Source organism: Martes martes, assembly GCF_963455335.1.
Source record: "Martes martes genome assembly, chromosome: 10".
Taxonomy (NCBI): Eukaryota; Metazoa; Chordata; class Mammalia; order Carnivora; family Mustelidae; genus Martes; species Martes martes.
The window spans coordinates 95,199,429-95,219,039 of NC_137898.1; the positions used below are offsets into that span (position 1 = coordinate 95,199,429).

At 41.0% G+C, this 19,611-nt stretch overlaps 1 protein-coding gene across 2 annotated transcripts in view; it reads left to right on the forward strand.

Annotated features, from left to right (window-relative positions):
- CDON (cell adhesion associated, oncogene regulated) overlaps window positions 1-18,176 on the forward strand; it is a 96,406-nt gene extending 78,230 nt beyond the window's left edge. The window contains exons 18-23 of one of the 2 annotated variants that reach the window (XR_013967604.1): window positions 1,321-1,400; window positions 10,002-10,241; window positions 10,334-10,360; window positions 10,461-10,766; window positions 14,185-14,211; window positions 14,305-15,370. Coding sequence is in view for 1 of the 2 variants with exons in the window: in XM_080817697.1 (XP_080673823.1) it covers window positions 1,321-1,400; window positions 16,086-16,360; window positions 16,962-17,125 (519 nt within the window). In the remaining variant the exon portion in view is untranslated. Of the gene's footprint in view, window positions 1-1,320; window positions 1,401-10,001; window positions 10,242-10,333; window positions 10,361-10,460; window positions 10,767-14,184; window positions 14,212-14,304; window positions 15,371-16,085; window positions 16,361-16,961 lie in introns of those variants that run through there. The other variant, XM_080817697.1, reaches the window with a different exon arrangement.
- Window positions 18,177-19,611: the final 1,435 nt, after the last annotated feature.

Consider the following 19,611-nt stretch of genomic DNA (forward strand, 5'->3'; position numbering starts at 1 on the left):
TGCTGTTTCCGTAAGAAGAAAAAAAATAAATCTGATGTTTGATTGAGGATTTGGACACGGCAGTTTGGGTTTTTTTGAACAATGAATTACTATTTAAATAATAGTTGCCCCTTCAGGTGTACAATTTTGGAGGCTCTCATCTGTGGTTTTTACTCATTAGTTTTCTTATCTTTTCTGGGTGGGAGGAAGTGGGGAAATTTTCAAAATACTGGTGATCATAAAAATCATCGAATTAACTTCGATGTGTTTGGTGATTCAAGTAACACATTACCCCGTAGGCTGACTTCATTTTGTGAAGCTTTGGAGCTTCTGCTCACAGACTGAACGTAACAGAAGCTATTCTTTCTCGCAATGTTTTCTTTAAAATTCCTGTTGCTAGTTGGATCAAGAATGTTGAGGGACGTTTTCAGTACTTTTGGTTTGCTTAGATTCTGGCTGTTGTTACGAGATGAATGGAAATGGAAAGTATTCTGGGAAAAACAATTGCCTGAACTTTCCTTAACCTTGAAGAACTGCCCTGGGTTTGGGTGCAGTGTGACAACCTCTCCCACCCTTATCAGACTCGGTTCTGCTGTTTTTCATCTGAAAGCAGAATTTTTACTCTGACCGAAAGGCTGGTTCAATTCTGAACATCATTTGTGGAGAACTCTTGACATTGTATATGTCAAGCAAGCGTTTTACAATGAGGTATGTGTTAATCTGGGCATTTTTCTTAATTGCCGGGCAGTTTCCGCCAAAAGCAACATCAAAATATTAATCCTCCCCTCCAAGTCATTGCTGGCTGAGAATCTACTCCATCTGGAAAAATATAACGTGTTTTAAAACTTAGTGGAGTCAAGTAAACAGACCTAATCGAAATAATTACAGGAAAATGAAGATGGGTTTATCTTGTGACATCATTCAAACAGACTTCCACCCTGTTTCTCCAACTGGCATCACGTGAAATCTCTCCTTAACTGCTAGAAAAGTAAAAATGAACAGGAGGTTCTAACGTACAGTGTGTTTAGGGCCCAGTAGATTTGAACCACTGAAGGGGAAGTGACTAAATTTCTCCATTTCTTTGGCTCCTTTCAGGACAAAAATACATGGAAAAAACCATGGCAGTCAGTTTGTAAGGTGTAGTTTCAGTGTTGTATGGAACTCACTTGTAACCGTTGGTAAAGAATGATAAGCGTAACCTTGTTTGAGGGTTGGTTGAAGTAGACCGTGTAGCTGTTTATCACTGGCCTGGCTTTTCCATTTGGGGCTGTTCAATTTCAGGTCTGTGGTATCTTCATGATGTGTGTTTCTCTTTCTCCCTGTACTTCCGTCCCTGACCAGGGTGGTGGACTGTACACAGCAGTACCCCGCACCGACCCGCTGGAGTGCGTTAACTGTCGAAACTGTCGGAACAACAACAGGTACACGGCTCTGTGTTTGTGTGGGTTGCTGGGAAGATGGTGTAGGGCTCTTGTTTTTGCCCCTTCCGCCCAAGGAGGTTCTTGACAGTACCTAGGCTACAAATCTCAGAATTTAGAGACTTAAGTGGAGGGCTGCTACTAATTTTTTGGCCCTGCTTTGTAATCTTCACCTTTCTGGGCCTTGGGGTCTTGAGATAGATGGACAGTATTAAAGATACTGTTTCCTACTGAGATGTTATTAAAAGTTTTGATGTTTGTGAAATCTTTAGAGTCATTTCTATATACAGACTTTGTCTTTTTTCACCTGTTCTTTTCCACTCTGTGTTATGAATGAGAGCGTGTTTGAATGTTAGGGGATGGATAAGTGTATAAAGTAATGTGTCTTCATAAATTTTCTTACCGGCTTATTCAGTACCTTTTTTTTTTTTTTTTTTTAATTCTTAAAACCTTGCGATAATTAAGTAGCAAAATCTCGCTTTTTTTTTCTGAAGCTTTCTTTTAATTTGGGGGATTTGAAAAAATCATTAAGTGCACTTAGAATATTTCACATGAGATAGAAAAATGTAAGTAACATGTCCATTTCAATTTTGACAATATCCAGGAAGCTTTCAGGCTGCCTCTATACATAATAACTCCAAAAGAGTATCAAATTTTCCATTGTATTAAAGTTGTGTCCTTCAGAAACCTTAGTCCTTTTTCTCCCATAACAATGGTATTGGGTGACATTGTCTCAGAAGTCCTCCCCAGCCCTAAAACTCTACAATTTAGCAATTGTGTTAGAGTTAGTACATTAAATAAAAGTATGGACTGGAGTTTGGGTATTTCATTATTGAAATGGAGTGGGACCTACATTTTTTAAATCATTTACGAGGTTAAGAGCTGTGTCTGGAAGTTACCAAAACCAGAACTTGGAAGTAGCTGGTCAACTACAGATTGACCAGTACGTTTCTCAGCGTGTGTTTTGAGAGTCACGTAGCAAAAGCAATACAACTTCTGGAGATCTGTCCTCATCTTTTACTTAGCCCATCTTAGGGTGTCTGTGTTAGCAAGAGCTATCTGCCTGTTTTGTGTACTGAGTTGTTTGTTGCATTTTTAAAATTCTGTCTGACCCTAGCTAAATTTTAAGTTGTTTATAACATTGAAACCATATTTTTGTCCTGAGCTGGCTATAGGCTTTATCACAGTTTGTTAAGAACATGCTAAAGATGTTTCTTACACCTGGTAAGTAATCAAATAGACCTAATTGAGACAAATGGTATTGCCTAAAGACGTAACGTATTTTTCTATGTGATTGTGGCCATCGGCAGATCTCAGTTCAACACTGGCATTAAAGCGATGTTACAGGAGAACCTCAGGCTTGAGAATAAGCAGACAGACATAGGCTTTGCTGCTGCTTAAATCTGCAATCTTGGGAAAGTTACATAATCTCTCTGTGGCTATTTCCTTATTTGAAAAATGGAAAATTGCCCTAGGAAATGTAAAATCATCCCAACATACTCTGATAATAGATGATGGTAATTTGCTGCTAATCACGTCTTTATGACAAAGTTACCATCCTGGTACCAAAAAGACATCCCATTTCCTTAAAAGAACTTTTATGAGCGGTATCTACCATCTTGCATTCATGGCCATTTGTATATTTGTGTGGGTGAATGTGTGTTGTGAGTGAGTATATGCATATAGTATTGGGGGCTTTTGTTATACGTGTTTTTTTTCCCCTTTTAAGACAATGGGCAGTTATAGTTCTATTACTTTTTCAAGTTGATGACTTCTTGCATTTCATGTGTGGGGGTTTTACTCTTATCTAGGAACATAGGTGTGTTCTCTTTAGTCTGAGAAAATCAGCTTCTCTTTGTCCCTGGCTTAAGTTTACTTCTTTCCTACATGAGTGTCTGCCTGTTTAGGGCAAGTCTTGGCTTGCCTGCGTTGCCTCCACGGTTAGCCAGATGTCTCCCCTGGCTCCCATGAGCCATTATGTGATTTTGATGCTTAGCGATCTGCCAGATAAATATCAGTAACTACCTACCTTCAACTCTGGAAAATTGGAATCCTTAAATTTAAAGCTTCTAACTCTTTTGACTTTGAAATTGAAAACAGCTCTCTTTGCTCAAGATACCCCAACTGACAAAATCGGGAATAAGCTTTGAACGCTGAGAGGTAGAGAAGCACAATTTTAGTGCATTTACACTTTTAGAATGTTGACATCACTAACAATACCTTTACATCTCCGAATGCTCGTTGAAAACTAAGGTGGACACACTTAAAGGCATAATGTCAGTTACGTTAGATGAGGGCTTACCTAAGGGTGAACACAGGCGTGCCTCGTTTTATTGTGCATCTTCACTTTATCACACTCTGTGGATACTGTGTTTTTGTGGCTACCGTGTATCACGCAAGTCTGTCGATGCCCATTTGCCAACAGCGTCTGCTCACTTTGTGTCTCTTTCACATTTTGGTAATTCGGGCAGTATTTCAAACTTTTTCCATATTCTCTTATCGTAACCTCATCAGGGATTGTGACTCTCTGAAAGCTCAGATGATGGTTAGCATTTTTTTTTTAAGCAATATTGTATTTTTTAATCGAGGCATGTATGTTTCAATAATAAAGGTGTGGGAGGGATGTGAGTTTTTTTTATGTTAAGCAGAAGTGGGGATATTGGTTAAATGTTGAAAAACAGTGGGTTAATTGCATCGTATTTCTCTGGAATATTTTTGAGAAGGGGAGCCCTGTATTCGAGAGATGTCTTTAGACTTGATTAGTGGTAGCAGGACACAGTGGGATTGCAGGGAAGAGACCAGCCTGATGGTTTCTGTAATGAAGACCCTAGCTTTCGTGCAAGGAACTGGTACAGAAGGGAAGAGATGGGGGAGGTTCTAGTGTGGGAATCTTTTTTTTTTTTTTAAAGCTTATTTGTTTATGCGAGAGAGGGGTGGGAAGGGGCAGAGGGAGAGCGAGAGACAGAATCTCAAGTACATTCCCCACTGAATGTGGACCCCAACGTGGGTCTCGATCTGTGATCCTGAGATCATGACCTGAGCCAAAATCAAGAGTCAGATGCTTAACTGACTGAGCCACCCAGGTGCCCCTAGAGTGGGACTCTTTAGGACTTGGCCGTTGACTGATAGGGATCTAGAAAAATAAAGGAGATTCAAAATGAATAGAAAGTTTCAAGCATGGATGGCATGGTAATTGCCATGGTAATAGTCATAGAAATGAGGAACATAAGGGGCGCCTGGGTGGGTCAGTGGCTTAAGCGTCTGCCTTCAGCTCAGGTCATGATCCAGGGTCCTGGGATCGAGCCCCATGTCGGGCTCGCTGCTCAGTGAAGAGTCTGCTTCTCCCTCTCCGTCTCCCCCCCCCCAACTCGTGTTTGCTCACACTGTCTCTCTCAAATAAATAAATACAATCTTGGAAAAAAGGAAGGAAGGACGGACAGATGGGGGAACTTAATAAAATGACATATTGAGAAAAAGGGACGGATTTGGTTTTGGGCATTTAGAGGTCCAAGTGCTGGTCGGCTGCCTAAGCCAAGGAGACAGATGAAAGTGCTGGTGTTGGGTTCAGGGGGCAGATCAGGACTATGGACATATTCGGGAGTTATTTGCATCTAAGTGATAGAACTTAAATATGGGTGAGATCTCCAAGGGAGACAGTAGCCATGGCTGATTATTTTTAGTTATTTAAGGTGTTGTTTTGCCCTATTTCATAATTATTTAAAGTGATTAGCTATCCTTATTATAAGGCAGTCTCTTTTTTATTATTTTTTGCTTGTGGGCTTGAACTGTCTTTGAGAAGGAGCACCTGAGTGGTTCAGTAGGTTAAGCATCCGACTCTTGGTTTCAGGTCAGGTCTTGATATCAGGGGCATGGGTTCAAGCCCCACATTAGGATCCACACTGGGTGTTGAGCCTACATTAAAATAATAATAATAAAGCGTCAGGTCCTGGTGTTGTTATTTGAAATGTCTTTGAGGAGATGATAAAGGGGTAAGATAGCATAAGGAGAGTGAAAGGAAAAAGCGTTCATTTATTCATTCAGCAAACATTTGTTGCAAGTCTGTAGTGGGCTGGACACCCACCTAGGTCCTGGGACATAGTAAGCAAACTAGGCATTGTCCCTGCCTGGTTTTGAGCTTATAGTTTGATGGGGAGACATACCTTTTTTCAAAAGGATACAGATAAGTCATAAAAATGACTATATACTTAAAACTGGATGTTTTAAAGGAAAAGTAAAGAATGTATTAGAAAAGAACAGCCTTCCCAAGCATGTGACATTTTGCTCTGAAGCTGTGAAGAATTTGTAAAACTAGGTGAAAGAGGAGGGGATAGGTTTAAAACTTTCCAGGCAAAGACACGGTACCACATACGCAAAATCTGTAAGCAGAATGCCAGGATTCATACAGAGCTTCAGGACGACTAATGTGGCAGGAACCTCACAAGTGAAGGAGCCAGAGGTAAATGGTGAGCAAAACCAGGTCATGCAGAGCCATGGTGAGTCAGCAAGAGATTTTAAGTAGGCTAGCATTTTGCTAGAACATTCTGGATAGAGTTTGGAGAATAAATTGGATGGGGCAAGAGAAGATACAGGGGACCAGTCAGATGGCTATTGCAGTAGCTCAGAGCAGAAGCTGGGTGCTAGTATTGTTCCAGTAGACAAGAAGAGAAGTAGATAGGTTTGCGAGATTTAGAAGATGCCAATTAAAAAAAAAAAAAAAGAAAAAGATACGAGGGATTGGTTGAGGAGGCAGGCAAGGGTTATCTAGGTAACTTGGTGCAACCACTGAGCTAGGAATCACTGCAGGAGATGAGGAGAAACTGCTTACCCCTTAGCACATACCCTTGGGAGTCATCCTTCTAGACCCCACATCAAACTCACCTTTACACAGGGTGGATCTTATATTCCACAGATGCCTAAGAACTAAGGAAGTCTTGCTTGGTGCCTGACCCCCCTGCAATCTTAGCTACATAGTGTCCTGCCATGCCTTCTTGGGTTGAAACGTAAATGTATTTTGTAGAGTGGGCTCCTAAGAAACAAGTCAGTGCCAGCCTTAGACCCCTTTTATCATCCCTCTGTTTTGGCAGTAGCTACCTGGAGAGAAAACATTGCTTTTATTGTCTAAATTGGAGTACTGATGTGAAAATGTGAGAACAAGTAAGAGGGGAAGGAATGTACGTTGCAGCCATCTGCGGAGTTTTATTGATTCTCGCGCTCTCGTGGCATGTTGTAAATGCCTGCTTCACTGTATTCAGCTAATCTGAACGCTTTTCACGGTTTAAGAGTGATTTGTAATAGCTCACCACGGACAGCTAGAAAGAGGCATATAGAATGTGGCTTTGTGGGGAGTCCATCCCCTCCACTAAAGACTTCATTGAGAAATCCTTGTGCATTTCAAGAATGTAACAGATTTTAATCAAATAAATCAAAAGCTCTCTATCCTCCTCCTCCTCTCCTCCGCTCCTCAATTTAAAAGGCAGTGGCACGGTTCTGGATATGTAATCAACTGGGGTTTTTGTCAGTTGCTTGGCTAGCTTAATGGGAAAGGATTGACGTTAAATCCTGCCTGTTTACCATCAGTCTAGATAATTTGTAAAAGAGTAGAGAGGACACTGATGGAATTCACAGATGAACGGAGAGGTCCCATCAGGAAGGAACAAGATATTAAGGGTCCTAGAGAGATTGGAAGTGGGCAGGAAGTAGCCAAGTAAAAATGAGCTTGGAAAAATGGATATAATCCATCTGGGGGGAAAAGTGCAAGCTATACGTGGCTGATGGTCAGGAGGAGAAAGAAAGTTAGTGCCTTAGGAAGCGCAAATACCATGAATGATCTCCGAGGTTTTGCCTGATGACGACCTTTAATGTCTGTGTGTTGCTGGCCTTGGGGACACTCTTTCACCCACTGGGAACCTTCCACTGGGGTCAGATATATGCGGATAAAAATAGTGTGTAGAGAGGAGCATGCGAACGTTTCGTTAGAGTACTGGCTCATTCTGGCTTACGAGTTGAGCTACCCAGCTGGTTTGTTAAGTATGAAAATGACTACTTGTTGAGTATGCCTAAATTCTTTCCCCCAGCAAGTGAATCTTTTAAAACTCAGTCTGTCTCCTATGGCTGATCACATAGCTACTTCAGAACTAGCCATAAAAACCAGAGGCAGAAAACACACAAAACCTAAGACTTGGTTTCTTTCCCATCTGTGGTAATCTTGCCTCGTTCCCTAAGAAAAAAAATTCAAAGCACTGTGATTTTTTTTTTTTTTTATTTCATTTATTTGACAGAGACACAGCAAGGGAGAGAGAACACAAGCAGGGGGAGCAGGAGAGGGAGAAGCAGGGAGCACCAAGAAGGGAGTCTAATGCGGGGCTCAATCCCAGGACTCTGGGATCATGACCTGAGCCGGAGCCAGACGCTTAACGACTGAGCCATCCAGGTGCTCCTGTGTCTGATTTTTCAAATTGCTCAGCACCTTCCTTTTGGGGAAGTTCTATATTTCCTACTCATAAGATGGAGACTAAGGGCCCGTTTTCAGGGAGTTAGGTGGTTAGGATAGTGTTTTTTGGTCTTTTATATGTACGATAGTGTGCCTGTGAGCTTGTCATGTTCAGTAACGTAGTCATTTATTGTCACCTATTATGTGACAATCACTAGTAAACTAATTCCCAAAGGGCAGCTCCCACTCTGAGACGGGCGTCATTGCATCCAGTAAAGAGTATACGATGAGAGTGGGGGACAGCCATGGCCCTGGGGGAATGTCATCAGGGTGCTGTTGCGTAGTAACTGATGAGCCTCCAAAAATAAGCCTGGGTCAGCAAACTGACGGAGACACTGAGGCAAGAGGAAACAGAAGTGAGCAGACTAGTAAAATAGGCCACCACCAAGATGTGACTGTTTCAGAAGTCTCAAGGACATACTCATGAATGTATGTGTCATATATCCAAGAGATTCACGGAGAGCCAGTCTTTGCCCTCTCGCCGTAACCAAAAGAGGAAACTTACACAGGTAATATTCTGTTCGTAATCGTGCTTATCAAATATCCAAATTCTGTATACCCATCAAATTCTGGGTATACAGAAATGGAATACTTCGCTAGAAAATATTTTAGGGGTCCTCGGTAGTTTTTCTGGAATGTCCAAAATACATTTAGTGAAATACTCATGCAACACACTCATCCAAGCGCAATTCTGTGCCAATCTCTTACTTCCTAGTGTGTGCTCCTCAGATGGTTGGTTCAAGTTTATGACACTGTCATAGTCCTTTTTCTGTCTTACAGGTTTGTCAGGTCTGTCCTATTAACTGAAAACATATCTGGGTAAACTAACAGGTCTCAGACCACCTGAATGCGTTTTAGCACATATTTTTGTCCATGGCAAGATGCCCAGAGTTCTATTTACTCAATGTTTTTAAACTTAAAATTAAGAGAAGTCGTTTCATTGAGCCAGAGACAACTCCGTGAAAACCTTCACTCTACCTTAAGCCAATAATAACTGCAATTGAAGGATTATCTGGGAACCCTCAGGCAGTGAAATTATAAACTCTTTGACTATATGAACTGTAAAATGTGCAGTGGAAGAGCATCTTGATGAATGTCAGATACTTGCAGATAGACTCATTTGACCTGTTCTGTCTCTCCCTGCCTGTAGATTGGGGTCTTTATAGATATTCTTTCATGTGATTACCTGACAGCTTTAGAAATTTTAGTTCAGGGGGTGCCTGGGTGGCTCAGTCGTTAAATATCTGCCTTCGGCTCAGGTCATGATTTCAGGGTCCTGGAATCAACCCCCGCATCAGGCTCCCTGCTCAGCGGGAAGCCTGCTTCTCCCTCTCCCACTCCCCCTGCTTGTGTTCTCTCTCTCACTGTCTCACTCTCTCTGTCAAATAAATAAATAAAATCTTTGAAAAAAAAAAAAAGAAATTTTAGTTCAGGTATTAATCAGTAAAATTGTTTTCACATGCTGTATTCCTAATTCTATTCAGAACAGCTATGATATATTTTTTTTAATTTTATTTTATATAAAGATTTTTATTTATTTGAGAGAGAGCGAGCGAAGGAGAGAGAGAACACAAGCAGGGCGGAGGAGCAGAGGGAGAACGCAGGGCTCAATCCCAACACTCCAGGATCATGACCTGAGCCAAAGGCAGACATTTAACTGACCGAGCCACGCAGGTGCCCCATTCCTTTTTGTATACTTTGTCCTCTATGCTTGTGTCTTAGCACATAAGTTGAAGCCATTTTTATGCCAACACCTGTAGATACCTGGGATAGAATGAAATTATTTACATCGGGTTATCTAAATGGTTAATTCCTGATGATTAGGAGTTAGGATTTAGTGTACTGGAGAATTTTAAATCAGTTTGGTGTATCCTGTTGGAAAGTGGGTCATCTAACTAAAAGTATGATCTTACTGTCAACACCGTTCTGTGAATGGAGAGTCACGATTCAGAACCAAAGTAAGCAGCTACTGCCATCCTCTATTTCACTTTGCTGAAAAATAGATACCAAAGAATAGGGAACGGTAAAATTGTACTTTTTTTGTTGTTGTGAAATATATGTTATTTCTTTTAAAACCTCTTCTGTGTTTAATCTGCGTGTTTGCTCCGGCACAGAAGACCAGGTTATCATCCATCATAGTTGGCCATGGCCCCTCTGTCTTGGCCATCCCTTGGGTCTGCCCCACCGTGTGATTCACCTCGGCTGCCTCACAACGGTGCCTCCCACTCAGACTGTCAGGGCTGCCCCCACACTTCATTTAAAAATCTCATCCTTCGCTTTAAATGAAAGAAATGAACAGGAAAAAAGAAACTAAAAGGAAAGAAACAGAAAAATTTAAGGCTTCTTACTACTCGGTGAGTCTTCATTATTTTATGTTAACATTATGAAATTTCATTCTTCTTCTGTGTACCCAAACAAATATTAATTTATAAAATTTTGTTTTTAGGGAACTTCCCTGGTTTTTCTAATGCTGGCAAGTATTTTTTTTTTTTCTTACAGTTTGACTTTGCTTCTTTTAAATGAAAACTTTTCTTTCTGACCTGATGACCCTTTTTGGTCTTTTGGGTTTCTAGGGCCTCTGTGACTTCCAGATTCTTGCAGAGAAATGAGGCATCAAGCCAGAAGCTCAGTTAGTTAATTTTACAACATCATCGTCGGGCTTTTTGTTTTTTTTAAAGGACAAGACTGTGTGTTGTATGTCTCATTGTTTTAAGAGCTTTCTCTGACACTGAGGCTAAGCATTGCCTGCCCTCATGGAGATTGAAGTTGAAGTCAGACGACTTTGAAACCAACCAACAGATAAAAGAAAACCCAGACAACAGAGCCAGTGTTGAATGAGGACACAGATAACTACTGCAGGGATACAAAAATCTTCGAGGGTAAGTGTATCTGTTCATTCTCCCTTTAGTGGACATGTCTCACCTTAGTACTGGGCATTAACAAGGTATTACAGGTATTTTCCAATTAGTTTAGTCATGGCCCCTCCGTGCCCCTGATAATGAATTTATTGCTTAAGAAAAAGGATATTTAAAAAAATCTGATTTTTTTTAAGATTTTATTTATTTGACAGACAGAAAGAGAGAGCACAAGCAGGGGGAGCAGCAGGCAGAGGGAGAGAGAGAAGCAGGCTCCCCACTGAGCAAGGAGCCCAATGCAGGGCTCGATCCCAGGACCCTGGGATCATGACCTGAGCCAAAGGCCGACGCTTAACGACTGAGTCACCCAGGCATCCCAAAATCTAATGTTTTAATGCTTATTAGTTCAACATTTTCGAGGTCCTGCTTTGTGCCATGAACTATGTGCGTGGTGCTGGATACTATGACTTTAATCAGAGTCCCATTTACCTCAGTTCTTTACTACCTCCTAGACCATTTTTTTTTTTTAAGATTTTATTTATTTGACAGAGATCACAAGTAGGCAGAGAGGCAAACAGAGAGAGAGAGAGAGAGAGAGGGAAGCAGGCTCCCTGCTGAGCAGAGAGCCCGATGCGGGACTCGATCCCAGGACCCCGAGATCATGACCCAAGCCGAAGGCAGTGGCTTAACCCACTGAGCCACCCAGGCATCCCCCTCCTAGACCATTTTAACTCCATTCCTTCTCTAGGGTTTTATGTTATTTTTGTTACAGGTTTTCATTCTACAAATATTTAAAATCCTCTAAGACATTACAGTTACTGTTTTCTTGAAGTCAGTATTTATTCAGAATTCCTGACACTCCCCTTCTTTGTTGCTCCTGTTTCCTTTCTGTATATCCTTTCTCGCATCTGCTGGCAATCATTTCCTTCAGCGTGAAAAACTGCCTCTGGTATTTCTTGTATTTCTTATAATAACAGGTCTGAGGGTCACAGAGGCTCCCAGCATTTTGGTCTGAACATGTCTTCAGGTCATCTTCCTTTTTGAGGATCCTTTTTACAGTTCATTGAATTCTAGGTTGGCAGTTACTTTCTTTTTGTACTTTAATCATGTCGCATTATTGCTTCTGTCATTTCTGGTGAAGAGTCATCTGTGCAGTTAGCTTGTTCCCTTTCAAAGTAATAATGTCTGTTTCTTCTGGCTGCTTTTATGATTTTCACATTGTGTTTTGCTTTCAGCGGTGTAATTGTTCACATCCGAAAGTGTACTTGTCTTTGTATTTATTCTGAATAGCTTGGGGTTCATAGGACTTCTCATATCCGTGCTGGAGCTTTCATCAGTTTTAGCAAATTCTTAGCCCTTATGTCTCCAAATATGGCTTCTGTCCCATTCTCTTTTCTCTCCTTCAGAGAGACTCCAGCTGTATATGTTTTGAGCTTTTCACTTTCCACTATGCCTCAAATGTCTTTTAAGCTTCCTTCTCTATTTCCCATCCTTTTTGTCTCTGCACTTCAGTCTGGATGGGGTGCGACCCTGCTTCGTGTATGTGGACCTCTGTTCATCTGTGCCCAGTTAGCTCATCGCCCCGTGTATTCAGTTCTCAATTTCAGTTATTCTACTTTTTAGTGTAGAAATCCCAATAGTAGGTCTAGGTCTCTACTAAAATTCTTCGTCTTGTCATCTGTTTTTGTGAATATATGCATCCAGGTCTTTCAAAGTCTGCCTCGTAACTCAGTATATGCATCACTTATTTTTCCCTCGTTCCTTTCTCTTGATAGGCTTGGTGGTTTCTTATGAATTCTGGGCAGTGCGTATAAAAACTCACAGAGGCTCTGGAGGAGGAGTTCTTTCTTCAGAAGGATTGGTTTTGGCAGGCAGTTTGGCAAGGGGCACATCACTTTTCCCCAATCTGGAACAGAGCTGTTTTACTGCTGAGCTTCCGTGGCTACAAAAGCATTGTCTATTTCTACGTCACCATTATTTGTACAGCGTAAATCTTCAAGGGTCCCAACGGAAAGTGTTTCTCTCTTTAGGAGACTCAACTCCAGTTTCTATCTTCTCAGTGCCATGAATGTGCTGGGAGGCCTGCTCAGCATCTTAGCTTTGTAGCCACCACCTTCTACTTGATGTCTCAGCCGTTTCTTTTTGCACTGAATCGGGCAAATGCCTCAAGAGGAAAAGTGGTATTGAAACTCAGGTTCAACATTTACCTTTTCCCTGGAGAGCCAGCCGTTCAGGTGCTTCCTTTTTTGGGTAGTTGCCCTCTGATGACGTCAACAGATTTAAAGTAAAAATTTCTCCTTGGCAGGAGAGTCGTGATACAAACTATAATCAGTCATAGCCAGAAAACAGCAGAAAACAGCAATTTAATTTTTCAAAAGTTACTTCCAGCAAGTCATGGTAGCCATCTAGATTCCCCTGATCGGAGATATTTCTGGTTTGGGGAAATCAGAATCCTCCTTATTCTCTAGCTCTGTAATTGCTACCTGATGTAATTTCCTTGACTCTAAGACAGTTGAGTCTGAACTCGTAGGAAAGAATAGACACTGGTCTCTAGCTGGTCACATGGAAAGTACTCTTTCTCACCAGCCACACAGCTATTACCCTTTACACAGGTGAGTGCTGACAGTGTCTTTTATATCTTCCGGTATAACCCCACGTCACACTGTAGCCATTTGTTTACTTGTCCCATCTCCTCTGCGTGACTGGAAGTTGGAAATCTGCTGTATTTACCTTTATATTTTTAGTGTCTACGTCAGTGTCTGACATTTAGAAGTTGTTCAGCAAATGCTTTTAAAATAAAGCGTTCTTGTATGTAAGGTTATTTATATAAATGGATAATATCCATTAAATTTTTATTAGTAGTATCTGAATTCAGAAAGGTAGGGTTTCTGTGGTTTTTAAATTTTTTTGTTTTGTTTTTCTTGTTTTTGCCTCTGACCATGTCCCACATTTTGGGTAAATACCTTACTTAGAGTCTGTATTTGATCCCGATGAACTGAAAATATTCAGGGGGATTCTCAGGTTCCCTAGGTATTGGGACAGTGGAAGAGACCTGACAAAATCCAAGAAGGAAAGAACCCAATAACACAGACATTACTAAATGGCTCAGGAGATCAGTACTCACCTTCGCCAGCATCCCAGGGAAGATTTTAAAATTTAGAGTAGAATAAGATGTAGCATGAGACAAATAAAGAATACCATACTATCCTGGAATCATGATCTGTCTAGCCCAAAGCTCTGATTCTGTCTCCAGCAAACTTCCTTCTATACTAATGCTTCCTTCATTTTTTATTGGTTTAAGACATGCATGGAAACAGTTGGGTTTTATTTGAATCAGGTGTATATTTTTTCTGTGTTATTAAAACTTAAAATATAGTCCTATGTCTTTTACTCAAACTATTCTGTGCAAATTAATGCCTCACATACTTTGCTTTCATTTCAGGTGGCAAGTGTCTGAATTCCACTAAAGGTATAGTAAGTATATTTCTCTATTTGAAATGAATGTTGGACTTAACTTAAATTAAGGATCTGGTTTTCTGACAGATATCTTACTCTCTTGCAGGTTCAGATCTTTCTTCCTGGCTAGCATTCAGTATTTCCAATAATTTGAACCAACAGAGATGCTAGTAACATTTTCATGGACTTCCTTGACTGATTTTCATTTGCCCCAGAAATGTAATATTCCATGTTAAAAAGGTGGAAATCCAAAGAATTCTTACCTTTATTCCCTAACTTTGCCTAGCTACATCATACTACCAGTCAGTGCTGTGTGTTTCCTACCTAACATGCCCAAATCAAAACCAAATGAAATGTCTTCATGAGAATCTTCTTATAATTGTGGAAATAAAAAGTATATTTCTCTAATTCCAGCTTCTGTTAGTGATGGACTAGCTCGATCATCCACAGGTAATAATGATGAAATCTGGACCATTTGGAAGTATTGGAGAATAAACAGAAGCAGGCAGAAACTGAATAAATCTAACTTGAAAGACAATGTCTGACAGTTCATGGATTTTTGCTGGAGGGCATTCTCCAGTCTTGGGTCAAGGACCCAAACAGAAGGTGTCAGAGGGTGGAGTTCAAGACCAACAGAACAACCAGAAAGTTAGAGGGGGGGAAAAGCCAGTAAAAAAAAAGCTACTATATGGGTAAAGAAATAGGAAAATAGGATACTTAAGGAGGAAAATGTCAATAGAAAAAGACCCTGAGGTGACACAGATACCACAATTAGCAGGCAGAAACTGAAGGCAGCTGTTATAAATATGTTCAGGTACCTAAAGGAAGATAAACATACAATGAATTCACATAGGAGGGATTGCAGCAGAGAAACAGAAACAATAAAAAGGACCAAATGGAAATTCCAAGCTGAAAGGTATAATTAACTGGAATGAAGAATTTACTGAATGAGCTTAACAGCAGATTGGAGACAGTAGAAGAAAGAATCAATGAACTAGAAGATCAATAGAAATTATCCAATCTGAAGAACAGAAAGAAGAAAAGAAAACACGTATCTTAGATGAGGGCAAGAAATAAACGTAGAGCAGGATTGAAATGCTCAGTGCTAATAAATTCTAGCAACTGATTATGCAAAGAAAAAATTTAAAAATAAAACTTGGATTTTGAATGTTTAATCTGTGTAGTGTTTTTTCCAAGGGTGAGAGGGAACGTATTATCTGATTTCAAAGCAGTGTGTGTTTGTTGGCTTTCATAAGATTAGTCCTCTCATGTGGCCCTAGGTTTCTTAGCTTTCTGTTCTCTTCTTCCTCTTTTTCTCCCCTATTTCTTCCAGTGGCCAATGGCCTTTTTCTTCTGTGTGCTATATTCAGGAACCAATTAGTTGTAAAAAGGAAGACACCGTCAGACACGGACCAAGGCAAAGGAGGCCTGTGAGATAGGTCCTCACATATGGTTTTATTTATTTTTTTAAGATGTATTTATTTATTAGGGGAGGGGAGGGACAGAGGGAGAAGGAGAGAGAGTCTTAAATAGACTCCATGCTCAGAATGGAGCCTGGTGCAGGGCTTGATCTCATGACCATGAGATCTTGACCCTGAGAGCATGACCTGAGCTGAAACCAAGAGTCGGATGCTTAACCAGTTGCGCCACCCAGACGCCCCCATATATGGTTTTATTCTTAACTGGTGCATTCTCCTGCTGTATTCCATTTTAACTGTAATTTTTGAGTTCTTACTATATCAAATCATAGTGAATCATTTCATTATTTTTAAGCACTAATCTTAAGAACCTTGGACTACAAAATACCAAATGATATTTCAAAATAAGTGTCTTTTAATTATTAATCCCTCTAGACACAATCCTGGTTTTTTGGGTTGTATTTTCTAGGTGTTTCACGAAAACTAACAGCACTTTCAGCAGCAGCCCCCTTCCTGTGGTCCCAGTGGTAACACCTTATCCTCAGGATGGTTTGGAAATGAAGCCCCTCGGTCACATGAAGATGCCTGCATGTCTGGCTTCCACAGTGTCCGACTGTGGCCAGTCGCCTGAAGAGGACTTCAAAGATGACATGGCGCCGAGACCTGCCCAGCATACTTGCTGTCAGGACAGTAGGAGTGAGATCAACTCTGAGTGCACAGAAGATACAGCAGAGTTCAACAGAGGTACTAGGCGACATTATAAATCTTGAGTTTCTAGCTGGTCTTTAGTTAGGTAAGATCTGTATGAGGGCAGTTGCTTTCAGGACGTTCTCTCTGTGATCAAGTCACATATTTCTTAAATACTGGGTGGGGGGTATTGGGTACTTCAAAAAAGTTGACTGTATAAGGAATTCTGTGAAATTCTGTTATTCATATCCTTCATCTCAGGATGTTAATCCCATTACAGTTTGGAGAATAAATCCAAGGGGGTTTGATTGGGTTTGTGCCTGAACAGTAGAGTTGCTGAAAGAATGTATTGTATCATCACGGGCCTCTTTTATCATTTGAATTGCTTCTGGAGTTGTTGCCTTTCCTTAAAATGCTTATTTGTGGGGTTTTAAGGGGTTTGCTTTAGCCCCGAGGTGAATTATACAGCTGTTCATGAGAGCTCAACCTTATTTTAAATCTCTAACACCTACTTTCTTTCTCAAAGTCAAACTGAACATAACTGGGCTCCACATTTGCTCATTACTCTTCTTTATTGCTCAAAGTAATGTTGTGAGACTGTTGTGTAAAAATCCGCCTTTCTGATTTCATAATGCTCCCAAACCTCTGTGTTTTTCAGGAGACAGCTGTGTCCATTCAGAAACAGAGAACAAAATTTTAAGTTGGAATCCTCTTATTTTGCCTCATGTGTCCAAGGACTGTACTGAAAAGACCACCTGGTCTCCTCCTGGCATTCCTTTAGACAGCCCTGCAGGGGTCCTTCAGCAACCTCAAGAAACCTGAGGGTGTGCAAACGACCAGTCATGTTCCTACTTCAAGCCAGTAACTGCACAAAACAGGCCTGGGGATGGACTGTGTGAAGGACATGAATTCAAATCAGAGAAAATCATTATTTATTTTTTTGTAGTAGTAATGTCCTATGAATGTATCTTAAAATGTGTGCCCTTTTATATTATTTATGCCTTAAAATTTCCCTCTTCCTTCCTCCCCCTCGGTAGGAAGCAACCTAGTTTTGCGTAGTTTTCAATCATCTGAGAGTGGTGGCATCATTCCATGTTTCCGAGAACCTCAGTGACCAAAAGAGCTCCTCCTGCAAGGATCCAGCCTATTGGCCAGTTCGGCTAAGAGGGAACTGAAGTTTTCAGATGGAAAGCTGTCTTTTGGTGTATTGTGTTATCAGACTTCCTGAGAACATTTGAAGTCACGCTTGGTGGTAACTTAGTGTTTGTAATAGCAGGTGTCTTATGAATTTGAGTGCCTTCCACAGAAGTGATAGGTGACCTGTTGGCTTTCTGTCTTTACACGGGCACAAATGATGTTCAGTTTTCTAGGCAGTAGTCACAGATGGTGTCATGATCATGGTTGAAGTTAAGGTCTATGGGGTATATAGACAGGGGATCAAGGCTAGAGAGAAAAAGATAGCCCTCAGGTCCCACTGCATCAAAATTGGGTTGGCTTATTAAATTGTCACTGTAGGGCTCATTTTGACTGTTTCTAAGAGTAGGAACAAAATGAGTTTAAAGTGGAAAGAAAGTAGACTTGGAAAGAAAGAGCCCCATTGTGCTCCCGGTGTCACACCACCTGAAAATTACTATTTTTCAAGCTTCCAGCATGGGCAATACTTGGACGATGTGAGTGTCAGAAAAGATTTAATTTGGAGGGAAAGGGGTATGGTTTGAAATTTCCTGACTTTTTTCAGAATGTCGTCATTGTAAACACACACCTGAAGCTTTGGTTAGTGTAGTTAGTGGAGCCCATAAATCACAGTTACTGCTCCCTCTGAGTGACAAGGACATTTGCAGCTGCCTTGGGAAGGCCTTTCTTCTCCACATCAAAAAAAAAAAAAAAAAAAAAAAAAATCCTACACACAAAAAAACACTACTCCTATTTAATAGCTATTTTAATAGCTTGAGTCAAACTTCAATGGATGACTGCTTGTTTTTGGATTGTGCATCCCTTTGGGGGAAAAAAATAGAAAATGATTCTCTTTATGTAGAGTCGAGCAGTTCAGCAATAAATAAGAAAAGTTCACAGTTCCTCAGAATTGCAGTGAAATAGACTAGAATACTATGTTAATCAACTGTTTCTGTAAATGCATCAGTATTCCCTTATGTATGCCTACGTATCTTATAAGTAGAGCTGTTAGCGAAGTACGCTGTTTGAGGTGGGTCACTCTGCAAGAATGACTTTGAGTAGAATGTAGTGAGTGTAATTTCAGGGTCAGGTATTAGGGATGCTGTAGAATCGAGTACTGCATTCCAGATCGCCATACTGAGAGTATACTGGATTTATTCTTTCCGTGGTGTAGATGCCATTAGCTTTGCAGGGGGATAGCTGCATCCTTTACTTCTGTGACTAGCAAAGGACAGAGTCCTTGTGCACAGAATATGAAAACATACCATGTTTTGCCAACTGAGACACAGCCGTGCTGTCACAAAGGGAGTTTTAGAAAACTGGGGAGCAGACGTTTGTGGGCAGTCATTTTGATTCAGGAAACACAAGTGTACTAGCATGAGCCTTGGGTCATAAACTGCTTTTAAAGATTGAGTTTGAATATGGGATTTGTGCACTAGGAAGAGAAGATGACTTTACCTTTAGGGCAATCTTACTGTGGACTGCTTTTATTTATATTATTAGTAACGCTGTTTTAAGTGTTATCCCTCTTATTGTATTTTATTTATAAAAAATGCCTTTATATATTGAGACGTATAAATATAAATATATAAATATATATATAAAATTGCCTTACCGTTCAGGAGTTATGCATCCCCCCTAACCTTGAGTCGTTCTGAACTTGTATGACCTACCCAGTCACCAACAATAGTCCTGCCTGATGTCGCTTCCCCAGGAAGTCAGAGGACATAGGAGCATCTCGTGAACCCTCACAACAGATCTCCAGCACAGTCCCCCACCACAGAGCTGGCACTTCAACCCGATTTACCCGGAGCCGTAATCAGAGCTCCTTTCAGTTTTCCAGACTGCTTTCCAAACACATGCGGTTCCCTCTTGCCGTAGAACCAGCTCGGTTCCGCGTGCTCTCTCCCGCCTGCCCCTGCTGCATGCTTCCTCTGACTCAACCCCACAGCCCAGAAGCTGCCATCTGTCCATGCGGGCGGAGCTCGGTGCCTGTCACTTGGTCTTCCCAGAGTCCCCATATCTCCCGGTGACAGCCCTCACCACCACCACCCCCAGCCTGGGAATGGGATCTTCCCTGGGCTCAGTGAGCATGACATTGGACAGGCCTCCTCTGTTCCTTCTGGTCTTAGAAT